Here is a 22,004-nt window from a genome sequence, read left to right as displayed (position 1 = left end):
CTTGTAAGGCTTATTAGTGTGCCCACCCCAGTCCAACGCCAGCATCTCCACATCAAATGCTGCAAGACCAGGACAATATCCAGGTTTGGGCTGACATGTGACAAGTAACATTTGTCCACTCAAGTGTCAGGCAATGACCATCTCCACCAAAGGGAGAATCTAACCATTTCCCCTTGACATTCAATGGCATTACCATCGCTGAATCCCCCACCATCAATATCATGGGGGTTGCTATTGACCAGAAACCGAATTGGACCAGCCATATTAATACTATGGCTACAAGAGCAGGTCAGAGGCCAAGAAGTCTAAGGTGAGTAACTCATCTTCTGACTCCCAAAGCCCGTCACCATCTACAAGGCACAAGTCCACTTGTCCGGATGAGTGCAGCTCCAACAACACTCAAGCAGCTCGACAACAACCAAGACAAAGCATTCCGCTTGATTGCTCCCCCCTTCCACAAACATTCAATCTCTCCACCACCGCCGAATAGTAGCAGCAGTGTGGACCATCTACAAGGTGCACTGCAGGAACTCACCAAGGTTCCCTAGACATCACTTTTCAAACACATGATCGCAATCAACTAGAAGGCAGCAGAAACATGGGAATACCACCACCTGGAGGTTCCCCTCCAAGTCACTCACCATCCGGACTTGGAAATATATTGACGTTCTTTCACTGTCGCTGGGACAAAATCCTGGAACTCCCTCCTTAACAGCACTGTGGGTGTACCTACGCCACATGGACTGCAGCGGTTCAAGAAGGCAACTTACCACCAACTTCTCAAGGGCGACTAGGGATAGGCAATAAATGCTGATCTGCCCAACGAGACATACATCTCGTAAATTGTTTTTTTTAAAATCAGACCTGATTTATCGTCTTTAGGTTTGGGCCTGATTTCCAAATGAATGGGAAATAATAACTGGTGGTGCGATCCACTCTGCACCTGGATCCTTTTCACCCTCAAAACTATTTGTCCTCCTGAATTTCACCCAACAGAAGTTTATTTACCATGGTTTTGAAACTAGGGTGAATGGTGGTTAGGGGAAGGTTAGAACTTAAGCCTCATTTGAAATCTTGTTTTTCCATCATGACACACTTTGTCAACAAACAGGAAACCTCAAAAATAGTCTGATTACATTTCATTTTTTTGCAGTCGTGCTCAATTCTCACCACAGGTTTCGTGCACGTAATCCTGTTCCCATCAGATTGCGTGGAGAGGATTTATTTGAAGGCAGCAGCTCAGGAAATGTAGTGCATTGAATTAATCCCACCACAATCTTAGATATTTAAATACTGGCTACTGTCACCCGCTCACCAATTCTTGCATTGTTTTCTCCTTTGGAAATTCTTAAAACCGTACCCTCGGAGCAGCAAAACGCCTGCTGTCAGCCTGCCTCAGGGGATGCAGTGGCCTAGCGGCATGATTACTGGACTAGGGAATCCAGAGAGCCAGGGTAATGCTCCGAGGACCCACGTTCGAATCCCGCCACAGCAGATGGTGAAAGTTGAATTCAATCCAACAAGCTTGGAATTAAAAGTCTAATAATACTGATGAAACCATCGTTGATTGTCATTAAAAACTTCATTCTGCTGCCCTTACACGTCACTCCAGACCCAATGATGCCCATATCCTAAAAAAGAACTTTTAAGAAGCTGTTCTAAAGTGTAAAACGAGGTAAAGTGTCATTGCAATGACACCAGTAAATTTCTCTCCTGTTCCTAAAATGATGCCCAGAAAATAAATGTAATTTGTAGTTGCTGCCACTTGCTGGTCAGGCAAAGAAATTGCTTCTGAGAGTAATGAGGTGAAAGTAGGTTTAACATAGCTAATGTCTTAATTGAATCCAAGCATACGGGCTGGATTTTTCGATCCGCCGGCAGTGCAGCCAAGCCTGCGGGTTTCCCGGCGCCGTGGGGGCGGCCACAATGCGAAATCCCATTGGCATGCGGCGGAAACTGAGAATCCCGCTGCCGGTGAGGGGCACGTCACCGAGGAACACCCGGCTGGCGGACCGGAGAATCCAACCCCTGATTTCAGGCAAAAAGGAAGCCACCATCCATACAGTACTGAGCCAATGGCCTTCAATACAATTAATTTATTCCTGCATTTCTAATTTGAGATTGTGCTTACAGGAATCACTTCCTCGGGACTGGTGATGGTGAGATCAGGAAAACAAGCTGTAATGTAACATGCAAACAGTGGGAAGAATCAAGCAGCGGGGCAATATTTTGGACAATAAAAAATGGTTTATTCGTGTAAACATGTGTTGGACTGTATAGATCCTGCTTAAATAACTGATGATGGGAGGCACGGTAGCATAGTGGTTAGCACTATTGCTTCACAGATCTAGGGTCCCAGGTTCGATTCCCGGCTTGGGTCACTGTCTGTGCGGAGTCTGCACATTCTCCCCGCGTGTGCGTGGGTTTCCTCCGGGTGCTCCGGTTTCCTCCCACAGTCCAAAGATGTGCAGGTTAGGTGGATTGGCCATGATAAATTGCCCTGTATGTCCAAAAAGGGTAGGTGGGGTTACTGGGTTACGGGGATAGTGTGTGGGGTGTGGGCTTAAGTAGGGTGGTTTTTCCATGGGCCTGTGCAGACTCGAAGACTTGATGGGCCGAATGGCCTCCTTGTGCACTGTAAATTCTATGATTCTATGAAAAGAACGCGCGACCTTGGGCTCATAAAATGAATAGAGGAACAGGAGTAGGCCATTCAGCCCCTCAAGCCTGTCCCGTCATTTAACGAGACCATGGGCTGATCTGTGGCCTAACTCAATTTACCTGCCTTAAGGGGCTGGTTTAGCACAGTGGGCTGAACAGCTGGATTGTAAAGCAGAACAAGGCCAGCAGCGCAGGTTCAATTCCCATACCAGCCTCCCCAAACAGGCGCCGGAATGTGGCGACTAGGGGCTTTTCACAGTAACTTCATTTGAAGCCTACTTGTGACAATAAGCGATTTTCATTCATTTGGCCCATAATCCCTTAATATCTTTGCTCAACAAAAATCTATCTATCTCAGATTTAAAATTAAACATTTTAAAATAAACATTTAAAATGAAAATGAGAAAGGAATATGTGGTTCAGGATGTCAAATATGACCAAGGGCACTGTCACGACATTAGTCGTCGAATGGCCTTCCCACACACTCATCCAGAGACTCTTTTTGCATTGGGTGCATGCTGGCCTGAACCCCATTCCTGCAGGATTTCACCCACACTGAAAAACGTGGGAGCTCAGAGGGGGAAACTCGAGAGGCAGTGATTAGTTGATATCAAAGCTAGTTTTAAAAAGTGTATAAATTATAGGAAGAAGGGAAAACAGGGTGAAGGAAAGAGCTGCAAAGTTTGTCCAGGAGCTGGGAAAACATGAGCGAGAGCGGGGCATGGTTTGATCAGCTCGTAAAGCATGCAGGGAAGAGCTGGAAATAGACGGTGCTTCTGTAAATGGAAGCAAACTGAGAAAAAAACAACTCGACAGTAATAAGGAAATCAACATTAAATTATTTTATTGGCTGATTGCTACATGAATGCATCTATTTGTCATTTTTCAATTGGTGTTATGAAACACTATTTGGACTAATTAATCCATCATGAAAATTATGGAACTTAAATGGAATTATTCAAAAACATCTGAAATACAATGACTAGTATCAGCAATGGCCACAAAGCTATTGCGTAAGCTGGCGTGTATAGGACAACATCCCTTTATTTAAATCCCTTTATTTAAGTTAGCTATTTGATTTGGGTAACATCATTGAAAATTTAGGTAGACAATAATCTGCTAAATGTTCCGTGTGAGAGCTTGACATCTGCGCTGCCCTGCTGGGCTAGAATGGTAGTGCTCCTGGCAAGCGGCGATTAAAATGTACAGTAAACCTCAGGAATGCGTGATTGTGATGGTAGAAAGGGTGTTTTAAGGATGATACCATTTTCCTGTCGCTGCTGCTTTTCAGTCGCAAACAATTGTCCCTCCGAAGAAACAAGATTCCCTGACAAAATGTTGCCCCTTAACGAAATCATCCATTTTTCGTTGGAAACATGCTGAAGTGATTTGCTGGACAGGAAATCCTCAATTGTGAGATGTTTTCATTTTGTAGTATCCCTGTGAAAAATGATACACAATTTAAAAAAACAAAACAACCCACTGCCTTATTCACAAATCACACCATTATTATTATCTTAGTGATGATTCTGACGTTCCAAGCTGCTAATTTGTTTGTTAACCCCCTCTTGCAGATGATTTACGTTCAAATTAAAGGTCATTTTTCAAAAAATTATTTTTCATCCGCTAACATTTTCATTCTTCGGCAGAGTGGGGTGTGTAATCTATCTCCGGGACTCTTGAACACTGCCCATAACTGCATCGGCAGAACGTTATGGTCTAACTCCCAAATCTATCTGTGCAAATTTCTAATTCCAGCAGGAGTTATTGGGAGCGCAACAGAACAATATGTATAAGCTGGGAGAGGGAGACAGAAAGGAAATAATTCATCTTGTACTTGCTACACTTGTGCTTGGGGTACGGTAACAACGTGGTTTTGCTACTGGAACTGGTAACCCAGAGGCTTGGACTAATTATCCAGAGATATGGGTTCAAATCCCATCACAGAGGTGGGGGAATTTGAATTCAGTTCATTAAATAAATTGGGAATTTAAAAAGTAGCATCAGTAATGGGCATGAAGGTATCATATGGTTTGCTAATGTTCTTTAGGAAAGGAAATCGGCTTAAGGATAAACAAGGTCATCTATGTGCAGAACCATAAGGGATGGGAGAGGTCCTAAATGAATATTTCTTGTCAGTATTTACTGTTGAGAAAGGCACGAATTTTAGGGAAATTGGGGAAATAAAAAGTGATGGCTTGAGGAGTGTACATATTACAGAGAAGGAGGTGTAGGAGGTATTAAAGCGCATCAAGATAGATAAATCCCCGGGACCAGATGAAATGTAGCCCAGGATGTTGTGGGAGGCTAGGGAGGAATTTGCCGGCCCCCTAGCTGAGATATTTGAATCATTGACAGCCACAGGAGGTGCCTGAAGATTGGAGGGTAGCAAATGTTGTGCCCTTGTTTAAGAAGGGCTGTAGGAATAAGCCTGGAAACTACAGACCAATTAGCCTTACTTTTGTAGTGGGTAAATTGTTAGAAGGTATTCGGTGTGTCAGGATCCACAGGCATTTAGACAGGAAAGGGCTAATTAGGGAAAGTCAGCATGGCATGTAACGGGAAAGTTATGTCTCACAAATTTGATTGAGTTTTTTCAAGGGGTAACCAAGGAGGTAGATAAGGGCAGTGCAGTCGACGTTGTCTACATGGACTTTAGCAAGGCCTTTGACAAGGCAACGCATGATAGGTTGTTGCAAAAGGTTAAATCTCACAGAATCCAGGGAACCAATTGGATACAAAATTGGCTTGGCAACCAAAGCCAAAGGGTGGTTGTGGAGGGTTGTATTTCAAACTGGAGGCCTGTGACCAGCGGTGTGCCTCAGGGATCGGTGCTGGGTCCACTGTTATTTGTTATATATATGAATGATTTGGATGAGAATGTCGGAGGCATGGTTATTAAGTTTGCAGATGACACCAAGACAGTGAAGAAGGTTATATAAGATTGCAACAGGATCTTGACCAATTAGGCCAGTGGGCCGATGAATCGCAGATGGAGTTTAATTTGGATAAATGTGAGCTGATGCATTTTGGTAGATCAAATCAGGGCAGGGCCTACTCAGTTAATGGTAGGGAGTTGGGGAGAGTTACAGAACAAAGTGATCTCGGGGTACAGGTTCATAGCTCCTTGAAGGTGGAGTCGCAGGTGGACAGAGTGGTGAAAAAGACATTCAGCATGCTAGGTTGTATTGGTCAGACTATTGAATACAGGAGTTGAGCCGCCTTGTACAAGATATTGGTAAGACCACGCATGGAATACTGTGTTCAGTTCTGGTCACCCTATTATAGAAAGGATATTGTTAAACTAGAAAGAGTGCAGAAGAGATTTACGAGGATGCTACCAGGACTTGATGGTCTGAGTTATAAGGAGAGGCAGGATAGGCTGGGACTTTGTTCCCTGGAGCATAGGAGGCTTAGGGGTGATCTTATAGATGTCTATAACATAATGGGGAGCATATGTAAAGGTAGATAGTCAACATTTTTTCCCAAAGGTAGAGGAATCTAGAACTAGAGGGCATTGGTTTAAGGTGAGAGGGAAGAGATACAAAAGAGACCAGAGGGGAAATTGTTTCACTGAGGGTGGTGAGCATCTGGAACGAGCTGCCAGAAGCAGTTGGAGAGGCGGGTACAGTTTTTTCCTTTAAAAATCAGTTTGACAGTTACATGGGCAGGGTGGGTATAGAGGGATATGGGTGAAATGCGAGCAGTGGGACTAGCTTAGTGATAGAAACTGGACGACATGGACAAGCTGGGCCGAAGGGCCTGTTTCCATGCTGTAAACATCTATGACTCTCCTTACCTGTTCAGTCTCACGACTTCAAATCCAGAGCAATATGGTTAGCTCTTAGTTGCCATTTGAAACGGCCTACTTCAGCCACTTGTTTCTGCTAACAGCTTTGACAAAGTATACAAAACACCACATGGGCTGTGGTGCTTCAAGAAGGCTGCTCACCATCACCCACTTCTCAAGAGTAATTAGGGATTGGCAATAAATGCTGAACTTGTTGGTGTCACCCATGCCACATGAAAGGATATCTATTTTTAAAAGCCAACAGTATATGTGTAGAAATTGGAATGGTTCTGGGTGACAAGAACTCCCAATCTCCCTTCCCGAATATGTGAAATAGGCCAATATGACATTTTGGGAATGGATGCATTCGGGCCTTGTTAATCACAATGGGTGAATGGAAGGCACGGGGTTCAAAAAATATCCTGCTGAATATTTTTGGAAACTAAGATGTCACAGGGAGCACATTTTTTTGCTCCTTCCCAATTTTAGCAAAGAAGTCAATGTAAATGGAATACCCAACTCGACAGACCTTGTGGGCAACAGGGCGGCACAGTGGTTAGCACTGTCACCTTACGGTGCTGAGGACCCGGGTTCGATCACGGAGCCGGGTCACTGTCCGTGTGGAGTTTGCACATTCTCCCTGTGTCTGCGTGGGTCTCACCCCCACAACCCAAAGATGTGCAGGTATGTGAATTGGCCACGCTAAATTGCCCCCTAATTGGAAAAAAGCTCTACTGACCTCTACTTTTCTCCTAGCGTTGCCAAAGTACGATAAGTATAACTTCACAATGAATCAAGAGAATAGGTAAAAGAAAATTTATGGCACTACCTATTATGAGATTTTTTGACATCATGAATAGGGAGAAATTGTTTCCACTAGCAGGAGGGTCGGTAACAGAGGGTAACAGATGTAAGACAAGCGAAGAGGGCAATCAGATAGTGCGCATACGTCCACCAGGGAAAATAGTGAAAAGGAATTTGAGAAGCAGAAACCAGCTTGTTCTCCAGTTGGTAATATGCACCATTGTAGTCCCTGTAGCGAGAAGCTAAAGGAATCAGTGAATGAATCTGCTGTTCTCTATGCCAGGCTGCTAGCACTGACTGCCGCGGCCATTGAAGCCAGGCTGGATTAGCCTCACTGCTGCTGGGTCTTCTACCCACTCGTGGGTACAAGGTGCCTCGCTTCTCCTCTGCTGCGCCCAGAAGCCTGGTTTAAAAACTGCCTCAGGAGCATGGAGTAGCTTTCTGCGCTGCTATCCTCCTGACTTGACTGAGTGCGGAGGGATCGTTTAAATGCAGCTCTCCCTTGTTAACTGCGCATAGCTGAATCCCCATTTGGGCGGTACGATGTACGGGGGCTCCAACTCGGCATGATTCACGTGGGTGTTCATTTATTGCACTGAGTGCGGGAAGATTGTGATCAGATTTTGATCATTCCAGCTTCAGATTCTGTCATTTCAGGATATGTGTCATTGTGCGTCTCCAGGGCTCTCAGTGTTGGGATTGCTTGCGCGGCCTGTAGGAGGACCCTCCTATTGAATGCTCAATCCCTCTCAAAACCAGTTTTCCTCATGATCCTGGAGGCTGACAACCGCATACCTTCTCCAGCGGCATCTTAAGTAGCTGCAGGCCATACCATGTCAACGCCTCAACAGCCATGGGCAGTGCCAATGCCCCCTCATTTTCGCCAACAGCCTCTCATCCGTTTGTTCCCTCCCACCACATCATCATCAATGACACATAGACTCCCAAGTGAAGCATGATGGTATCCAAGAGTGCAGTCGGGTGATCGCTGCTGTGACGCGCGAGCGTACCCCTCCCTATGTCTAGCCCCCAACCTTCAACCCATGACAATTAAGGATTCGACCATTAACCCTGACTTGGTGAGGCGGCTGAGGGTGGTGAAGGGTATGTGATGATGGCCAATTGGCTGGACAAGCATGACTCTCAGCAATGTGAGAGGGCACACGCCCTTGCAGAGGCAGACAAGGACCAGACCAATATGCATCGTGGATACTCAGGTTTGTACATCTTGTCATCTTACTGCTGTCATGCAACACTCAATGCACCTGGGCAGCTAGTGCATGGCCTATGACTTAAAGCCCAGTGGAGAGTCAAATATTGTCCCTCCTGTTCTGCCCTCAGGATATCTGTCCTGCCTTTTCTCTCTCTCTCTCTCTCTCTGAGTGACATGCAGCCAGCCCCTGCCGCTGGCAGTTTTCAGTCTTTAGACCCCTTCATGCCCAGATCAGGAGCGCTGATCCCCCAGGCCTTTGCCAGCAACTGTGGGAGAATGATCCCCCAGCCCTCTGGCGCTTACGTAGAGAATAACAGTGGCTGTGAGAAGGTCCTCATTGAGGAAACCTCTGCATTATAACTTCTGAATTGTGCCACCTGCTTGCATGGTGAAAATTTGCTTCTAGGAACATCATGCAGTTTACACTTAATAGATAGACAGAAACCCCATTTAAAACAAATGAGCTCAGACGGAACAGGTGTGCATTCTAGGCAGCACTTCAGAGCTAATGGACCGTGAAGTGCATCACCAGAAAAGCTCCTTCCAATGAGTCACAGCTGTCAGACCAGGGCCTTGTAAAAGTTAATGGGGGTGTGACATGGAATGTCAACAAGGAACCCCAAAGCCTTTGAAGCAAAAAAGAGAGCAGACTGGCCATTTCAAGCAGACTGGCCTTTGAAATTGACCTCAAATGAAATACCTCAAATCAAACAGAGAGCAGATTAGCCACGTGACACCAGGGTGCATCCATGAACTGAAGCCCTCCAGCCCAACCCGAGGCACCCCAAGCCTTGAAGGAGTTGCCCCCTCCCCCTCCCTCTCCTCCTCCCCCTCCCCCACCCCCTCCCCCTCCCCCTCCCCCTCTCCCCCTCCCACTCCCCACCACCTTGGCAGCAGCTGAATAGCCCTTGTACACCCTTGAGATAAGTGTTGAGCAGAGCTGACCTCCTTGCTCCCCCCTTGGAGTCCATGGCACCTGCTTCCCGTTTTTATGGAACAGTAGTAATTTGCGGGCGGATGATTTCCTGCTCGGGGAGGGAACATTCCAGGAGGCCGGAAGATCTAACATGAAACTCGCTAATCATATGAAAATACATGCAGATGCATGCTAGGGGCTGGTTCAGCACGGTGGGCTAAACAGCTGGCTTGTAATGCAGAACAAGACCAGCAGCGCGCGTTCAATTCCCGTACTGGCCTCCTCGAACAGGCGCCGGAATGTGGCGACTAGGGGCTTTTCACAGTAACTTCATTGAAGCCTACTTGTGACAGTAAGCGATTATTATTAATTAGCTTCTCGTCCTTTCTGGCGAGATCCGGTTCGCAGCAGTGGGAAGGGCCCCAAGAAGATCACAAATTGTTTAGCATCTGGCGCGAAACCCGTTTTTGACCTCTCCCGGAATTTTCCCGACATAGTGTGACTTACGCCAGGCGCCACACAGCCGGAAATTCGCCCCCATTGTTAACAGAGTAGCAAATGGGTGAAAACATCACCTCTGCCAATTTTCAGTGGCGGAGATAATAATAAGCAAAAAGACGTTGGGGGGGCGAGGGGGAAGAGACTCTTTTCTTACACTGAGAGTTCTTATCATCTCAAATTGTCAGATAGGGTGTTGACAACAGATTCAGTGGGAACTTTTAAAAGGGAATTGGACAAACATCGAAAGGGGATAAATTTGCAGGGAAAGACCAGGGAAATGGGACCAATTGCAAAGAGTGGCACAGGCAGCAAACTTCTTATGATTCCATGATATCAGAATAGTCCACCAAAGTTAAGACAGAGACTGTATTGTGTGTGTTTAAAAGGATATATTATAAATATTTTACCTTTGAGGGTCTACGTTGATCACCGGAGGGTCAACATGTTCTGTAAGAAAATTTTGTCCAAAACAAATCTGGTTAAAACAATCATTGGGAAACAAAATGCACTCCTTTTACTTCACGTTGTGTGATGCATTCAATTGCAGTTAATCTTATGAAAGGTGGTTGTAAAGCGGTTATGTATGCACAATTTATTGAAACAGGCCCACAAGGTAAAATGAGGTGGGCAGGTCACTCCTATCAGTGAAGGAAACTGGTGGCTCGAGACATACTGGTGGCTCGAGACATACAATGGAGGCTTCCAGTAATAAAAGGGGTTCAGAGACGAAAGGCAGTTAGATAACAGGCACAGGACACTTTACAACAGGTCTTTACACTTCAGTTCCCTGGTCCACACTGCCCGGGGTCTTGCTCCCAGGGATCCCCGCAAACTGCCCATTGGCTGGGGTTCATGCCCTCCTGCGCGATTGGCCCCAAGCCAGCTGCGTGGTCCGTGGAGCCCACCCCCTTAAAGGGGTCACGCTACCGCATCCTTCCTCTCCTTAATAATGAGCTTTATTCGTGTCACAAGTAGGCTTGCATTAACATTGCAATGAAGTTACTGTGAAGATCCCCTAGTCGCCACACTCCGGTGCCTGTTTGGGTACAATGAGGGAGAATTCAGAATGTCCAATCCACCTAACCTGCACATCTTTGGACTATGGGAGAAAACCGGAGCACCCGGAGGAAACCCACGCAGACACGGGGAGAACGTGCAGACTCCGTACAGACAGTGACCCAAGCCAGGAATCGAATCCAGGTCAATCGACGGGGAAGCCGAGGTCAGCCAGATTTCGCTGACTTCTGGGGCAACATGGGGGGTGTAATTACGCTAGAGGGGGATCTAGCGGAGGGGGGGGGGAGGGAGTTAACTGGGTTGCTGCTGCTAAGGGGAAGGGGGAGCTGTTATGGGATGGGGTGGTCGAGGCGGGAGGGCACCGTCGGTGGGATATACGGGTACGTGGGAACCGGGTAAGGAGCTGGGTTGAAAAAGGGGATGGCTAGTCGACAAAGGGGGGGCTAAAGAGCCCCCCAACCCGGCTGATCACGTGGAACGTGAGAGGGCTGAATGGGCCGATTAAAAGGGCAAGGGTACTCGCACACCTAAAGAAATTAAAGGCAGATGTGGTTATGTTGCAGGAGACGCACCTGAAACGGACAGACCAGGTTAGACTACGTAAAGGATGGGTGGGACAGGTGTTTCATTCAGGTTTAGATGCGAAGCATAGGGGGTGGCTATTTTAGTGGGGAAACGGGTACTGTTTGAGGCAAAGACCATAGTGGCGGACAGTGGGGGTAGATACGTGATGGTGAGTGGCAGATTGCAAGGGGAGGCGGTGGTTCTGGTGAACGTATACGCCCCGAACTGGGATGATGCAAACTTCATGAGGCGTATGTTGGGGCGTATCCCGGACCTGGAGGCGGGAAAGTTGGTAATGGGGGGAGACTTAAATCCGGTGCTTGATCCAGGGCTGGACCGGTCGAGGTTCAGGACGGCCAAGGTGCTTAAGGACTTCATGGAGCAGATGGGAGGAGTAGACCCCTGGAGATTTATTAGGCCTAGGAGTAAGGAGTTCTCATTTTTCTCCCATGTTCACAAGGTATATTCACGGATAGACTTTTTTGTCCTGGGAAGGGCACTGATCTCAAAGGTGACAGGGATGGAGTATACGGCCATAGCCATCTCGGACCACGCTCCACATTGGGTAGATCTGGAGGTAGGAGAGGAAAAAGAACAGCACCCACTCTGGAGAATGGATATGGGCTTATTGGCGGATGAGGGGGTATGTCTAAGGGTGTGGGGGTGTATCGAAAGGTACTTGGAGCTTAATGACAATGGAGAGGTTCAGGTGGGAGTGGTCTGGGAGGCGTTGAAGGCGGTGGTCAGAGGGGAACTGATATCCATAAGGGCACATAAAGGGAAGCAAGAGAGTAAAGAATGGGAGCGATTGTTGAGAGAACTTCTGAGGGTGGACAGGCAATATGCAGAGGCACCGGAGGAGGGACTGTACAGGGAAAGACAAAGGTTACATGTGGAATTTGACCTGCTGACCACAGGTAAGGCAGAGGCACAGTGGAGGAGGGCACAGGGAGTACAGTATGAGTATGGAGAGAAGGCGAGCCGGCTACTGGCCCAACAATTGAGGAAGAGGGGAGCGGCGAGGGAGATAGGAGGGGTGAGAGATGAGGAGGGAGAGATGGAACGGGGAGCGGAGAGAGTGAATGGGGTGTTCAAGGCATTCTATGAGAGGTTGTATAAGGCTCAGCCCCCGGAAGGGAAGGAGGGAATGATGCATTTCCTGGATCAGCTGGAATTCCCGAAGGTAGAGGAGCAGGAGAGGGCGGGACTGTGAGCACAGATTGAGGTGGAGGAGGTGATAAAGGGGATTGGGAGCATGCAGGCAGGGAAGGCCCCGGGACCGGATGGGTTCCCGGTGGAATTTTATGGGAAATATATGGACCGACTGGCCCCGCTTTTGACGAGAACCTTTAATGAGGCCAGGGAAAGGGGGAAGCTGCCCCCGACTATGTCGGAGGCGACGATAGCGTTACTTTTGAAGAAGGAAAAAGACCCGCTGCAGTGTGGGTCCTACAGGCCCATTTCCCTTTTGAACGTAGATGCTAAGCTCCTGGCCAAGGTGATGGCGACGATGATAGAGGATTGTGTCCCGGGGGTGGTCCACGAGGATCAAACTGGGTTCGTTAAGGGGAGACAGCTGAACACGAACATGCGGAGGCTGCTAGGGGTGATGATGATGCCCCCACCAGAGGGGGAGGCGGAGATAGTGGTGGCGATGGACGCCGAGAAAGCATTCGACAGAGTGGAGTGGGACTACCTGTGGGAAGTGTTGAGGAGATTTGGTTTTGGAGAAGGGTTTATTGGATGGGTACAGCTGCTATATAGGGTCCCGGTGGCAAGTGTGATCACGAACAGGCAGAGGTCTGACTACTTCCGTCTTTATAGAGGGACGAGGCAGGGGTGTCCCCTGTCTCCGTTATTGTTTGCATTGGCAATTGAGCCCCTGGCCATAGCACTGAGGGGCTCCAGGAAGTGGAGGGGAGTACTCAGGGGAGGAGAAGAACACCGTGTATCATTGTATGCAGATGATTTATTGCTGTATGTTGCGGACCCAGTGGAGGGGATGCCTGAGATAATGCAGACACTCAGGGAGTTTGGGGAATTCTCGGGTTACAAATTGAATATGGGGAAGAGTGAGTTGTTTGTGGTGCATCCGGGGGAGCAGAGTAGGGGAATAGATGATTTACCGCTGAGGAAGGTAATAAGAGATTTCAGGTACTTAGGGATTCAGATAGCCAGGAGTTGGGGAACCTTACATAGGCTAAATCTAACATGATTGGTGGTGCGGTCAAAATGGTAGTCCTCCCGAGATTCCTTTTTGTGTTTCAGTGCCTCTCGGTGATGGTCACGAAGGCTTTTTTCAAGAAAATTGAGAAAAGTGTCATGAGTTTTGTGTGGGCTGGGAAGACCCCGAGAGTGAGGAGGGGGTTCTTGCAGCGTAGCAGGAAGAGGGGGGGACTGGCACTACCGAGCTTAAGTGAGTACTATTGGGCCGCCAATACTTCAATGGTGTGTAAGTGGATGGGAGAAGGGGAGGGAGCGGCGTGGAAGAGATCGGAGATGGCGTCCAGCAAAGGAACCAGCCTACAAGCACTGGCGACGGCGCCGTTGCCGTTCTCCCTGAAGAAATACACCACAAGTCCAGTGGTGATGGCAACACTGAAAATTTGGGGGCAATGGAGACGGCATAGGGGAATGATGGGAGCCTCGGTGCGGTCCCCGATAAGAAATAATCATAGGTTTGTCCCTGGGAGATTAGATGGGGGATTTAGAGCATGGCAGAGAGCTGGGATTGTGCAACTGAGGGATCTGTTCTTAGACGGGACGTTTGCGAGTCTGGGAGCGCTGACGGAAAAATATGGGTTGCCCCAAGGGAATGCATTTTGGTACATGCAACTGAGGGCTTTTGTGAGGCAACAGGGGAGGGAATTCCCGCAGCTCCCGACGCAGGAGATTCAGGAAAGAGTGATCTCAGGGACATGGGTGGGGGATGGTAGGGTGTCGGATATATACAGGGAAATGAGGGACGAGGGGGAGATCGTGGTGGATGAGCTGAAGGGAAAATGGGAAGAAGAGCTGGGGGAAGAGATTGAAGAGGGGCTGTGGGCAGATGCCCTACGTAGGGTAAACTCTTCGTCCTCATGCGCCAGGCTTAGCCTGATACAATTCAAGGTTTTACACAGGGCGCATATGACCGGAGTAAGGCTCAGTAAATTTTTTGGGGTAGAGGATAGGTGTGGAAGATGCTCGAGGAGCCCAGTAAACCACACCCACATGTTTTGGTCATGCCCGGCACTGCAGGGGTTCTGGGTGGGGGTGGCGAATGTGCTTTCGAAGGTGGTGGGGGTCCGGGTCGAGCCAAGCTGGGGGTTGGCTATATTTGGGGTTGCAGAAGAGCCGGGAGTGCAGGAGGCGAGAGAGGCTGATGTTTTGGCCTTTGCGTCTCTAGTAGCCCGGCGAAGGATATTGCTTATGTGGAAGGAAGCCACGCCTCCGGGTGTGGAGACCTGGATAAACGACATGGCAGGGTTTATAAAACTAGAACGGATAAAGTTTGCACGAAGGGGTTCGGCTCAAGGGTTCACCAGGCGGTGGCGACCGTTCATTAACTACCTCGCAGGACGATAAAGGAAATGGGAAGGTAACAGCAGCAACCTGGGGGGGGGGGGGGGGGGGGGCGTTATTTATATTGTTTTATTGTTGTAAAAAGGGAAAAACCTTTGTACTGTTTTGTTTGGCCGACAAATTTGAATAAAATATATATTTTTTAAAAAGATGGCAGTAAACAAGGCCTCCCGCCTGGACTGGCACCCCGTGCCATGCATAGATCACTCATTCGCGAATCTGGACATGAACCGTGCGTTTCCCCAGTTGGAATTAGACATGGCACAACAGCAGTATGTCATCATCAACACCCACAGAGGATTGGACGAGGACACCCGGCTTCCATTCGGGGTGAAATCAGCATATGCTATTTTTCAACGGGTGATGGGAGACATCATCCAAAGGCATCCCAGGATGGATGTCTACCTGGACGATGTGCTCATTGCAGGAACCACTGGAAGGAGCATCTTGATAACTTGGAAAAAGTCCTCTGATGGTTCTCCGGTGTGGGGGCCGGTCCGAAGAGAGGAAAGTGCATATTCCAGGCGAAAGAGGTCACGTACCTTGGGTGCTGCATCGATAAGGACGGGTTGCACCTGGTGGAGGAAAAGGTCCGGGTTATCGGGGAGCCCCGATACCTGAAAACACCAAAGAGCTGAGGTCGTTTTTGGGTCTCATCAATTATTATGAGAAGATAATCCCGAACCTGGTTACCTTGTTGTCCTCCCTGCACGTGGTCTTGAAGAAAAACAAAAATGGGCATGCAAAGCACCGCAGGAGGAAGCAGTCGCCAGAGTGAAACGTCAGCTAAACTATTGACGCATTGCGATCCATCGAGATCAATCATCCTCATGTGACGCCTCCACATATGGCATCAGAACAGTGTTATCCCACCGGCGTGACAATGGGACGGAACATTAATTTGCTTATGAATCCAGAAGCCTGGCCGATGCAGAGGAGCCGTTCTGGAAATGGAAGGACTGGCCGCCATATAAGCAGTAAAGAATTTTCACAAGTCCGTGCTCGGCTTCTTTAAGGAGGACAAGATGATTCCACCGATATCCTCTGCCCAAATCCAGCGCTGGGCACTGCTGTTGATGGCGTATACAATTGAACATCGTCCAGGGGAACAGATCGTGCAGGCGGATACCCTCAGCCATCTCCCACTGCTTGTAAGCCCCCCCTCCCCCCACCCGTCCGTCGCCCAGTTATGAACGAGGTCGTCTTGACATTGGATTTAATGGACACTCTTCCCATGATGGCTGCACAGATCCGCAGGTGGACCCAAAGGGACCCTGTGCTGGCAAAATTACGCCACGTCATCCTGCACGGTGGGCTACGAGGAAAACTCCCAGAGGAGTTATGGGCCTATCTTGTAAAGCAGCAGGAGGATGGCATCCCCCTGTGGGGAACTCGCGTGGTCATCCCATGGCTGGCTCAGCGCACAATCCAACAAGGTTTACACAGCAGACACCCGGGTGTTTCTAAGATGAAAATGCACACGAGGAGCTGTGTGTGATGGCCAGCATCGAGCAAATGGTGCAGCAATGTACGGCTTGCCAGGAACAGCAGAAGCTCCACCCTTGGGGATGGCCAGGACGCCCCTGGGTGCGCTTGCATACCGATTTTGCTGGGCCCTTTATGGGATGAATGTTTCTGCTTCTTCTCGATGCCCTCTCAAAATGGATGGACATGCACCGAATGTCTTCACCACCTCGTGAATCGCCATGGAAAAATTGTGCCAATGATGGGCAGCACGGTAGCACAAGTGGATAGCACTGTGGCTTCACAGCACCAGGGTCCCGGGTTTGATTCCCCGCTGGGTCACTGTCTGTGTGGAGTCTGCACGTTCTTCCCGTGTCTGCGTGGGTTTCCTCCGGGTGCTCCGGTTTCCTCCCACAGTCCAAAGACGTGCAGGTTAGGTGGATTGGTCAAGCTAAATTGCCCTTAGTGTCCAGGTTAGCAGGGGTTATTGGGTTACGGGGATAGGGCGGAAGTGAGGGCTTAAGTGGGTCGGTGCAGACTCGATGGGCCGAATGGCCTCCTTCTACACTGTATGTTCTATGTTCTATGATTCAGCACCCATGGGATCCAGAGGTGCTTATCGCAGACAACGGAACTCCTTTCACCAGCGCATAGTTCTGTTGTGTTATTAACCCTGGGGTAACACGGACTGCAACTGGATGCAGTTGGACTGGAAAGCAGACACCAAACTTGAACGTTGGTTCAATACGATTTATTGAACTTCTGTAACAATGCACACAGCTGGCTGTGGGTTGACTCTCTACTACTCTAAGTGTGCTAACTCTAACTAACTAGACCAGACTAGCTCTGATCCACGTGTTGAAGGTGCTAACTGATATATACACCCTGACTGTCACTACAGTTGTCACCAGTGGAAAGAGGCGGAGTGCTGATGCCTTGTGTGTTTTATAGTGGGAGGCCCCCCTTTAGTGTTCTGTCTGGTGATTGGTTGTGTTCTGTCCTGTATGTTGATTGGCTAACCTGGGTGTCTGTCACTGCCTGTCTTTACCTCATGATGTGCATGAGTGCATATTATGACGAGTTCCAGATGTTAATGCACATAAATGGGGTGAAACACGCCCAAACCGTCCCATGCCATCCACTCACAAGTGAGCTGAGCTGGCAGTCCAAACATTTAAACAGAACATTTGTTGCCTGGAAGCAAAGTTGGCGAGGTTCTTATTCAACAGCCAAACAACAGTGCACATCACAACCAGGGCCGTGCCGGCAGAATTACTAACGGCCCGATGCTTCTTTACCCTTTTGAGTTGAACATTCCTGTGTCTTGACGGGCAGGTAGAAATGAAACAGATCCTCCAGAAGAGGTACCATGATCACTGAACACGTGACAGAGGTTTTAAACCAGGGGATGCTGTTCATGTTCGGAGTTTCGGGGATGGAGCTCAATGGGTCCTAGGTACCAGAGTGGAGAAAACAAGGCCTGTGTCCGACACATTTAGGACGAGGGAACAAACCGTGCGGAAGCACCTGGACCACCTCAAGGCCAGGGAACCTGCCCTCTCCGATGGGGGTGAAAAGCCCGACATAATCCGGATGGCAGTAAAATGGCTGCCGGATGAGCTGGTCAAACACAGCTGGGCTCGCCACTGACTTTAACGCTGGGGGGCCAAGAATCCCCCTTGCCCCCTACCCAAACCCTCCAACGTCAAATTTAGCCCATAACCTTTTATCCTCTTGCTCATGTTGTATTCAGCAGACTCTCCCAGGAGATTGAGTGCGTTGGGTATTGCATATTGCCCATAACGGCTAAGGTATAAGACTATCCACCAAAGAGTGTACAAGAGTCATGTCACTTCACCTGCTCTCTTCAAAGATGTTGACTGAAATACTCAGCATTTCTAATATTTTCTATTGTTGTTTAAAGTTTTCCAGAATAACAAGGAGTAAATGGACTTCCGGGTGCGGCGATGACCAGCTAAGTCGCACGTTTCAGCACCTCCCATTTTAACGGACTTTTGGGCTCTTATCGGGAGTCCCAACGGCAATTTTCGAAGGCTAAACCCACTGTGAGGCGACATAGAAGGGAGTCCCCCCGGATGTGAATGGACAGAAGAGATAATAGTGGCCAGATTGCGGAGGATCCTCTGGAGCAGCGGCAAAGAAGGGAAGTGAGAAGCAAGATGGCGGTGGAGGGAGGCCAGTTGGTATGGGGCCTGGAACAGCAGGAGTTCCTCCGGCGATGTGTGGAGGAGCTCAAGAAGGAGGTGCTGGCGCCGATGCTGCAGGCGATTGAGGGGTTAAAGGAGGCGCAGAAGACCCAAGAGATGGAGCTCCGTGGAGTGAAGGCAAAAGCTGCCGAAAATGAGGACGAGATACAGGGCTTGGTGGTGAAGACAGAGACGCACGAGGCACTGCATAAGAGGTGTATGGAGAGACTGGAAGCCCTGGAAAATAGGGGAAACAAGAGGGTAAAGAAAGGGAGAGATTGTTGAGGGAGATTTTGAGGGTGGATAGGCAATATGCAGAGGCTCCAGATGAAGGGCTATACAGGGAAAGACGGAGATTGCACACGGACTTTGACTTGTTGACCACGGGTAAGGCGGAGGCACAATGGAGGAAGGCACAGGGAGTGCAGTATGAATATGGAGAGAAAGCGAGCCGGCTGCTGGCCCAACAACTTAGGAAGAGGGGGGCGGCGAGAGAGATCGGAGGGGTTAGAGACGAGGAGGGAAAGATGGAACGGGGAGCGAGAGGGTGAACGGGGTGTTTAAGGTATTTTACGAGAGGCTATATAAGGCTCAACCCCCGGAAGGGAAAGAGGGAATGACGCGTTTCCTAGACCAGCTGGAGTTCCCGAAGGTTGAGGAACAGGAGATGACAGGACTGAGAGCTACATTTAGGTGGAGGAGGTGGTAAAAGGAATTGGGAACATGCAGGCAGGGAAGGCCCCGGGACCGGATGGGTTCCCGGTGGAGTTCTATAGGAAATACGTGGACCTGCTGGCCCCACTTCTGACGAGAACCTTTAATGAGGCTAGGGAAAGGGGGACACTACCCCCGACGATGTTGGAGGCGACGATATCGCTGATCCTGAAAAGAGACAAAGACCCGCTGCAGTGCGGGTCATACAGGCCTATCTCCCTCTTGAACGTAGATGCCAAGCTTTTGGCCAAGGTGATGGCGACGAGGATAGAGGACTGTGTCCCTGGGGTGGTGCATGATGATCAAACGGGGTTTGTTAAAGGGAGGCAATTGAATGCTAATATACGGAGGCTGCTGGGGGTGATGATGATGCCCCCACCGGAGGGGGAGGCGGAGAGAGTGGTGGCGATGGATGCAGAGAAAGCATTTGATAGAGTGGAGTGGGACTACCTGTGGGAAGTACTGAGGAGATTTGGATTTGGAGAGGGGTTCATTAGATGGGTTCAGCTCCTGTACAGGGCCCCGGTGGCAAGTGTGATTACAAATAGGCAACGATCTGACCACTTCCGACTATATAGGGGTACAAGACAGGGATGTCCCCTGTCCCCGTTACTGTTTGCGTTGGCAATTGAGCCACTGGCCAAAGCGCGGAGGGGCTCTAGGAAGTGGAGGGGGGTACTTAGAGGAGGAGAAGAGCATCGGGTGTCATTATACGCAGATGATTTGTTGTTGTATGTCGCGGACCAAGTGGAGGGGATGCCTGAGATAATGCAGAGATAATGAGATAATGAGATAATCAGGGAGTTTGGAGAATTGTCAGGATATAAATTGAACATGGGAAAGAGTGAACTGTTTGTGATGCACCCCGGGGAACAGGGCAGGGGAATAGGCGATTTACCGTTGAGGAGGGTAACAAGGGATTTCCGGTCGATTTAGGGGTATTTTGCTTCCACAACCCAAAAATGTGCAAGCTAGGTGGATTGGCCACGCTAAATTGCCCCTTAATTGGAAAAAATGATTGGGTACTCTAATTTTGTTTTTAAAAATCAGGGCAACCCGCCATTCTAGGGCTTCGCCTCCCTCCACCATCGTCCCCACATAAACTGCCAATGGTGTTCCGGCAAGGCTCCACCACTCCTGGCTGTGTCCCTGGCTCTGCCACTGGCCCCACTAACCACCCACCCCCCCAGCAATGCCGATCCAGCACTACCCCTAGCATAGGTTGGCACTGCCGGGGGCGGGGGGGGAATGCCAGGGTGCTGGGGCACTCCCCAGCCATACCTCTCACCACCCACATGGGGGCTGTACCCGCCTCCAATTCCCCAGCGCGGTCATCACAAGTGGCTTTCGCTTTTGGAAACTAGTGGTGATCCACACCTGCGTTATGTCACGCTGCCGAGGGGGAACATCTGACGACCCCGGATGCAATGGCGTTGAGCCATTTCTGAATATCAAAATGCATTTAAATTCAAAATGCATTGAATGGGGGGGGGGGGGGGTGACGGACACCTCACAATGAGATTCACTGCCGCAAATCCCGTTATGGTCCTCTTGCGAGAGCCAGCGGCCATAACGGGGTTTTCACCTGTGGCGAACGGGCCGAGAAAATTGTTAGCAACCTCAGTATGATCTGATCAATTCAGGCATTATTTATGTTCTAAATCCAGACCAGGCTGATGTGGTGAAGCACGTCTATGATTATTGTACAAGTGAAGGGAATTTGCCGATCATATCCATCAGCTCCGGTTCACTGACTAGAGCTACTTAACATATGGAGAAATAGAACAGTTTATTACATTGCTCATGTAGTCATAGCAACTAAATCTAAACAGCATTCTGCTCACCTTTTACCCTTCAGCTGGAACGCCACAATTATCAATAAACCCAAAAGTGGCACAATAGTAAATAACATCAATGCATGAAAGTTCCTTTGTGCTGTCCCTGAAAAAAAACAACGATCAATTATTTCTTCTCCCCTTTTTCCTCCTTTCCTCCTTATTGTTATGCCTCAATCTCCCAAAAAGCACCAATTTATGTTGGGGTGCAATCCCGCAGGTACAGGTATTCATGTGGAGAACAATTTAATTATCTGCTTAACAGTCAACCCACTGCCCACGTTCATCCATTTTCCATCAGGAGGGTGAATCTCTTCATTGTCGTAACCCAGAGGGATAGCTTTAGCCCCTGGCTGAGATCAACTAACTCAATGCAGACCAGGAATAGAACCAGGGACCGTTCTGGACCCTTTTTGCCTTGGCATCATGGCAGGAGTTCTGCCAGCTAAAGTGATAGAGAAAGCAGCATTCTTTCGTTAAGCACTGAAAATGTTTTAGCAGCTTTATAGAGTCCAGAATCCAGTTCTTCCTTGCATTTGTTTTGACGGACGGGAGGGGAATGGCCTTGTTAACATTTTGTGGGTTTTTTTTGGTGTGCTCAGCAAGGTGAACCCACAAAATAGTTAGCTACGTAAATAGGCTGAACAAATATACAGCTGAAATGAACCACGAGGGGCCGAAGGGCCCCTTTCTGAGCTGTAAAAGGTGATGACTCTATGACTAAACAGGGGTCTATGTCTAAACGCTGTCGCGT

The 22,004-nt window shown here is 48.9% G+C and overlaps 1 protein-coding gene across 2 annotated transcripts in view; it reads right to left on the bottom strand.

The window, feature by feature from the left end:
- Positions 1–3,488: 3,488 nt before the first annotated feature.
- The window catches only part of LOC140421223 (cytokine receptor common subunit gamma-like), a 44,127-nt gene continuing 25,611 nt past the window's right edge, over positions 3,489–22,004 (bottom strand). For both annotated transcript variants that reach the window (XM_072505774.1, XM_072505775.1), the window contains exons 6-8: positions 21,260–21,356; positions 10,293–10,332; positions 3,489–4,101 (exon numbers count right to left, since the gene is read on the bottom strand). In XM_072505774.1, coding sequence (XP_072361875.1) covers positions 10,323–10,332; positions 21,260–21,356 — 107 coding nt within the window. In that variant the 3' untranslated portion in view covers positions 3,489–4,101; positions 10,293–10,322. The remainder of the gene's footprint in view (positions 4,102–10,292; positions 10,333–21,259; positions 21,357–22,004) is intronic.

This window comes from Scyliorhinus torazame, chromosome 5 (assembly GCF_047496885.1).
Source record: "Scyliorhinus torazame isolate Kashiwa2021f chromosome 5, sScyTor2.1, whole genome shotgun sequence".
NCBI lineage: Eukaryota > Metazoa > Chordata > Chondrichthyes > Carcharhiniformes > Scyliorhinidae > Scyliorhinus > Scyliorhinus torazame.
Note: the sequence above shows the minus strand (reverse complement) of the source record. Positions and strands in the feature narration are given on the sequence as shown.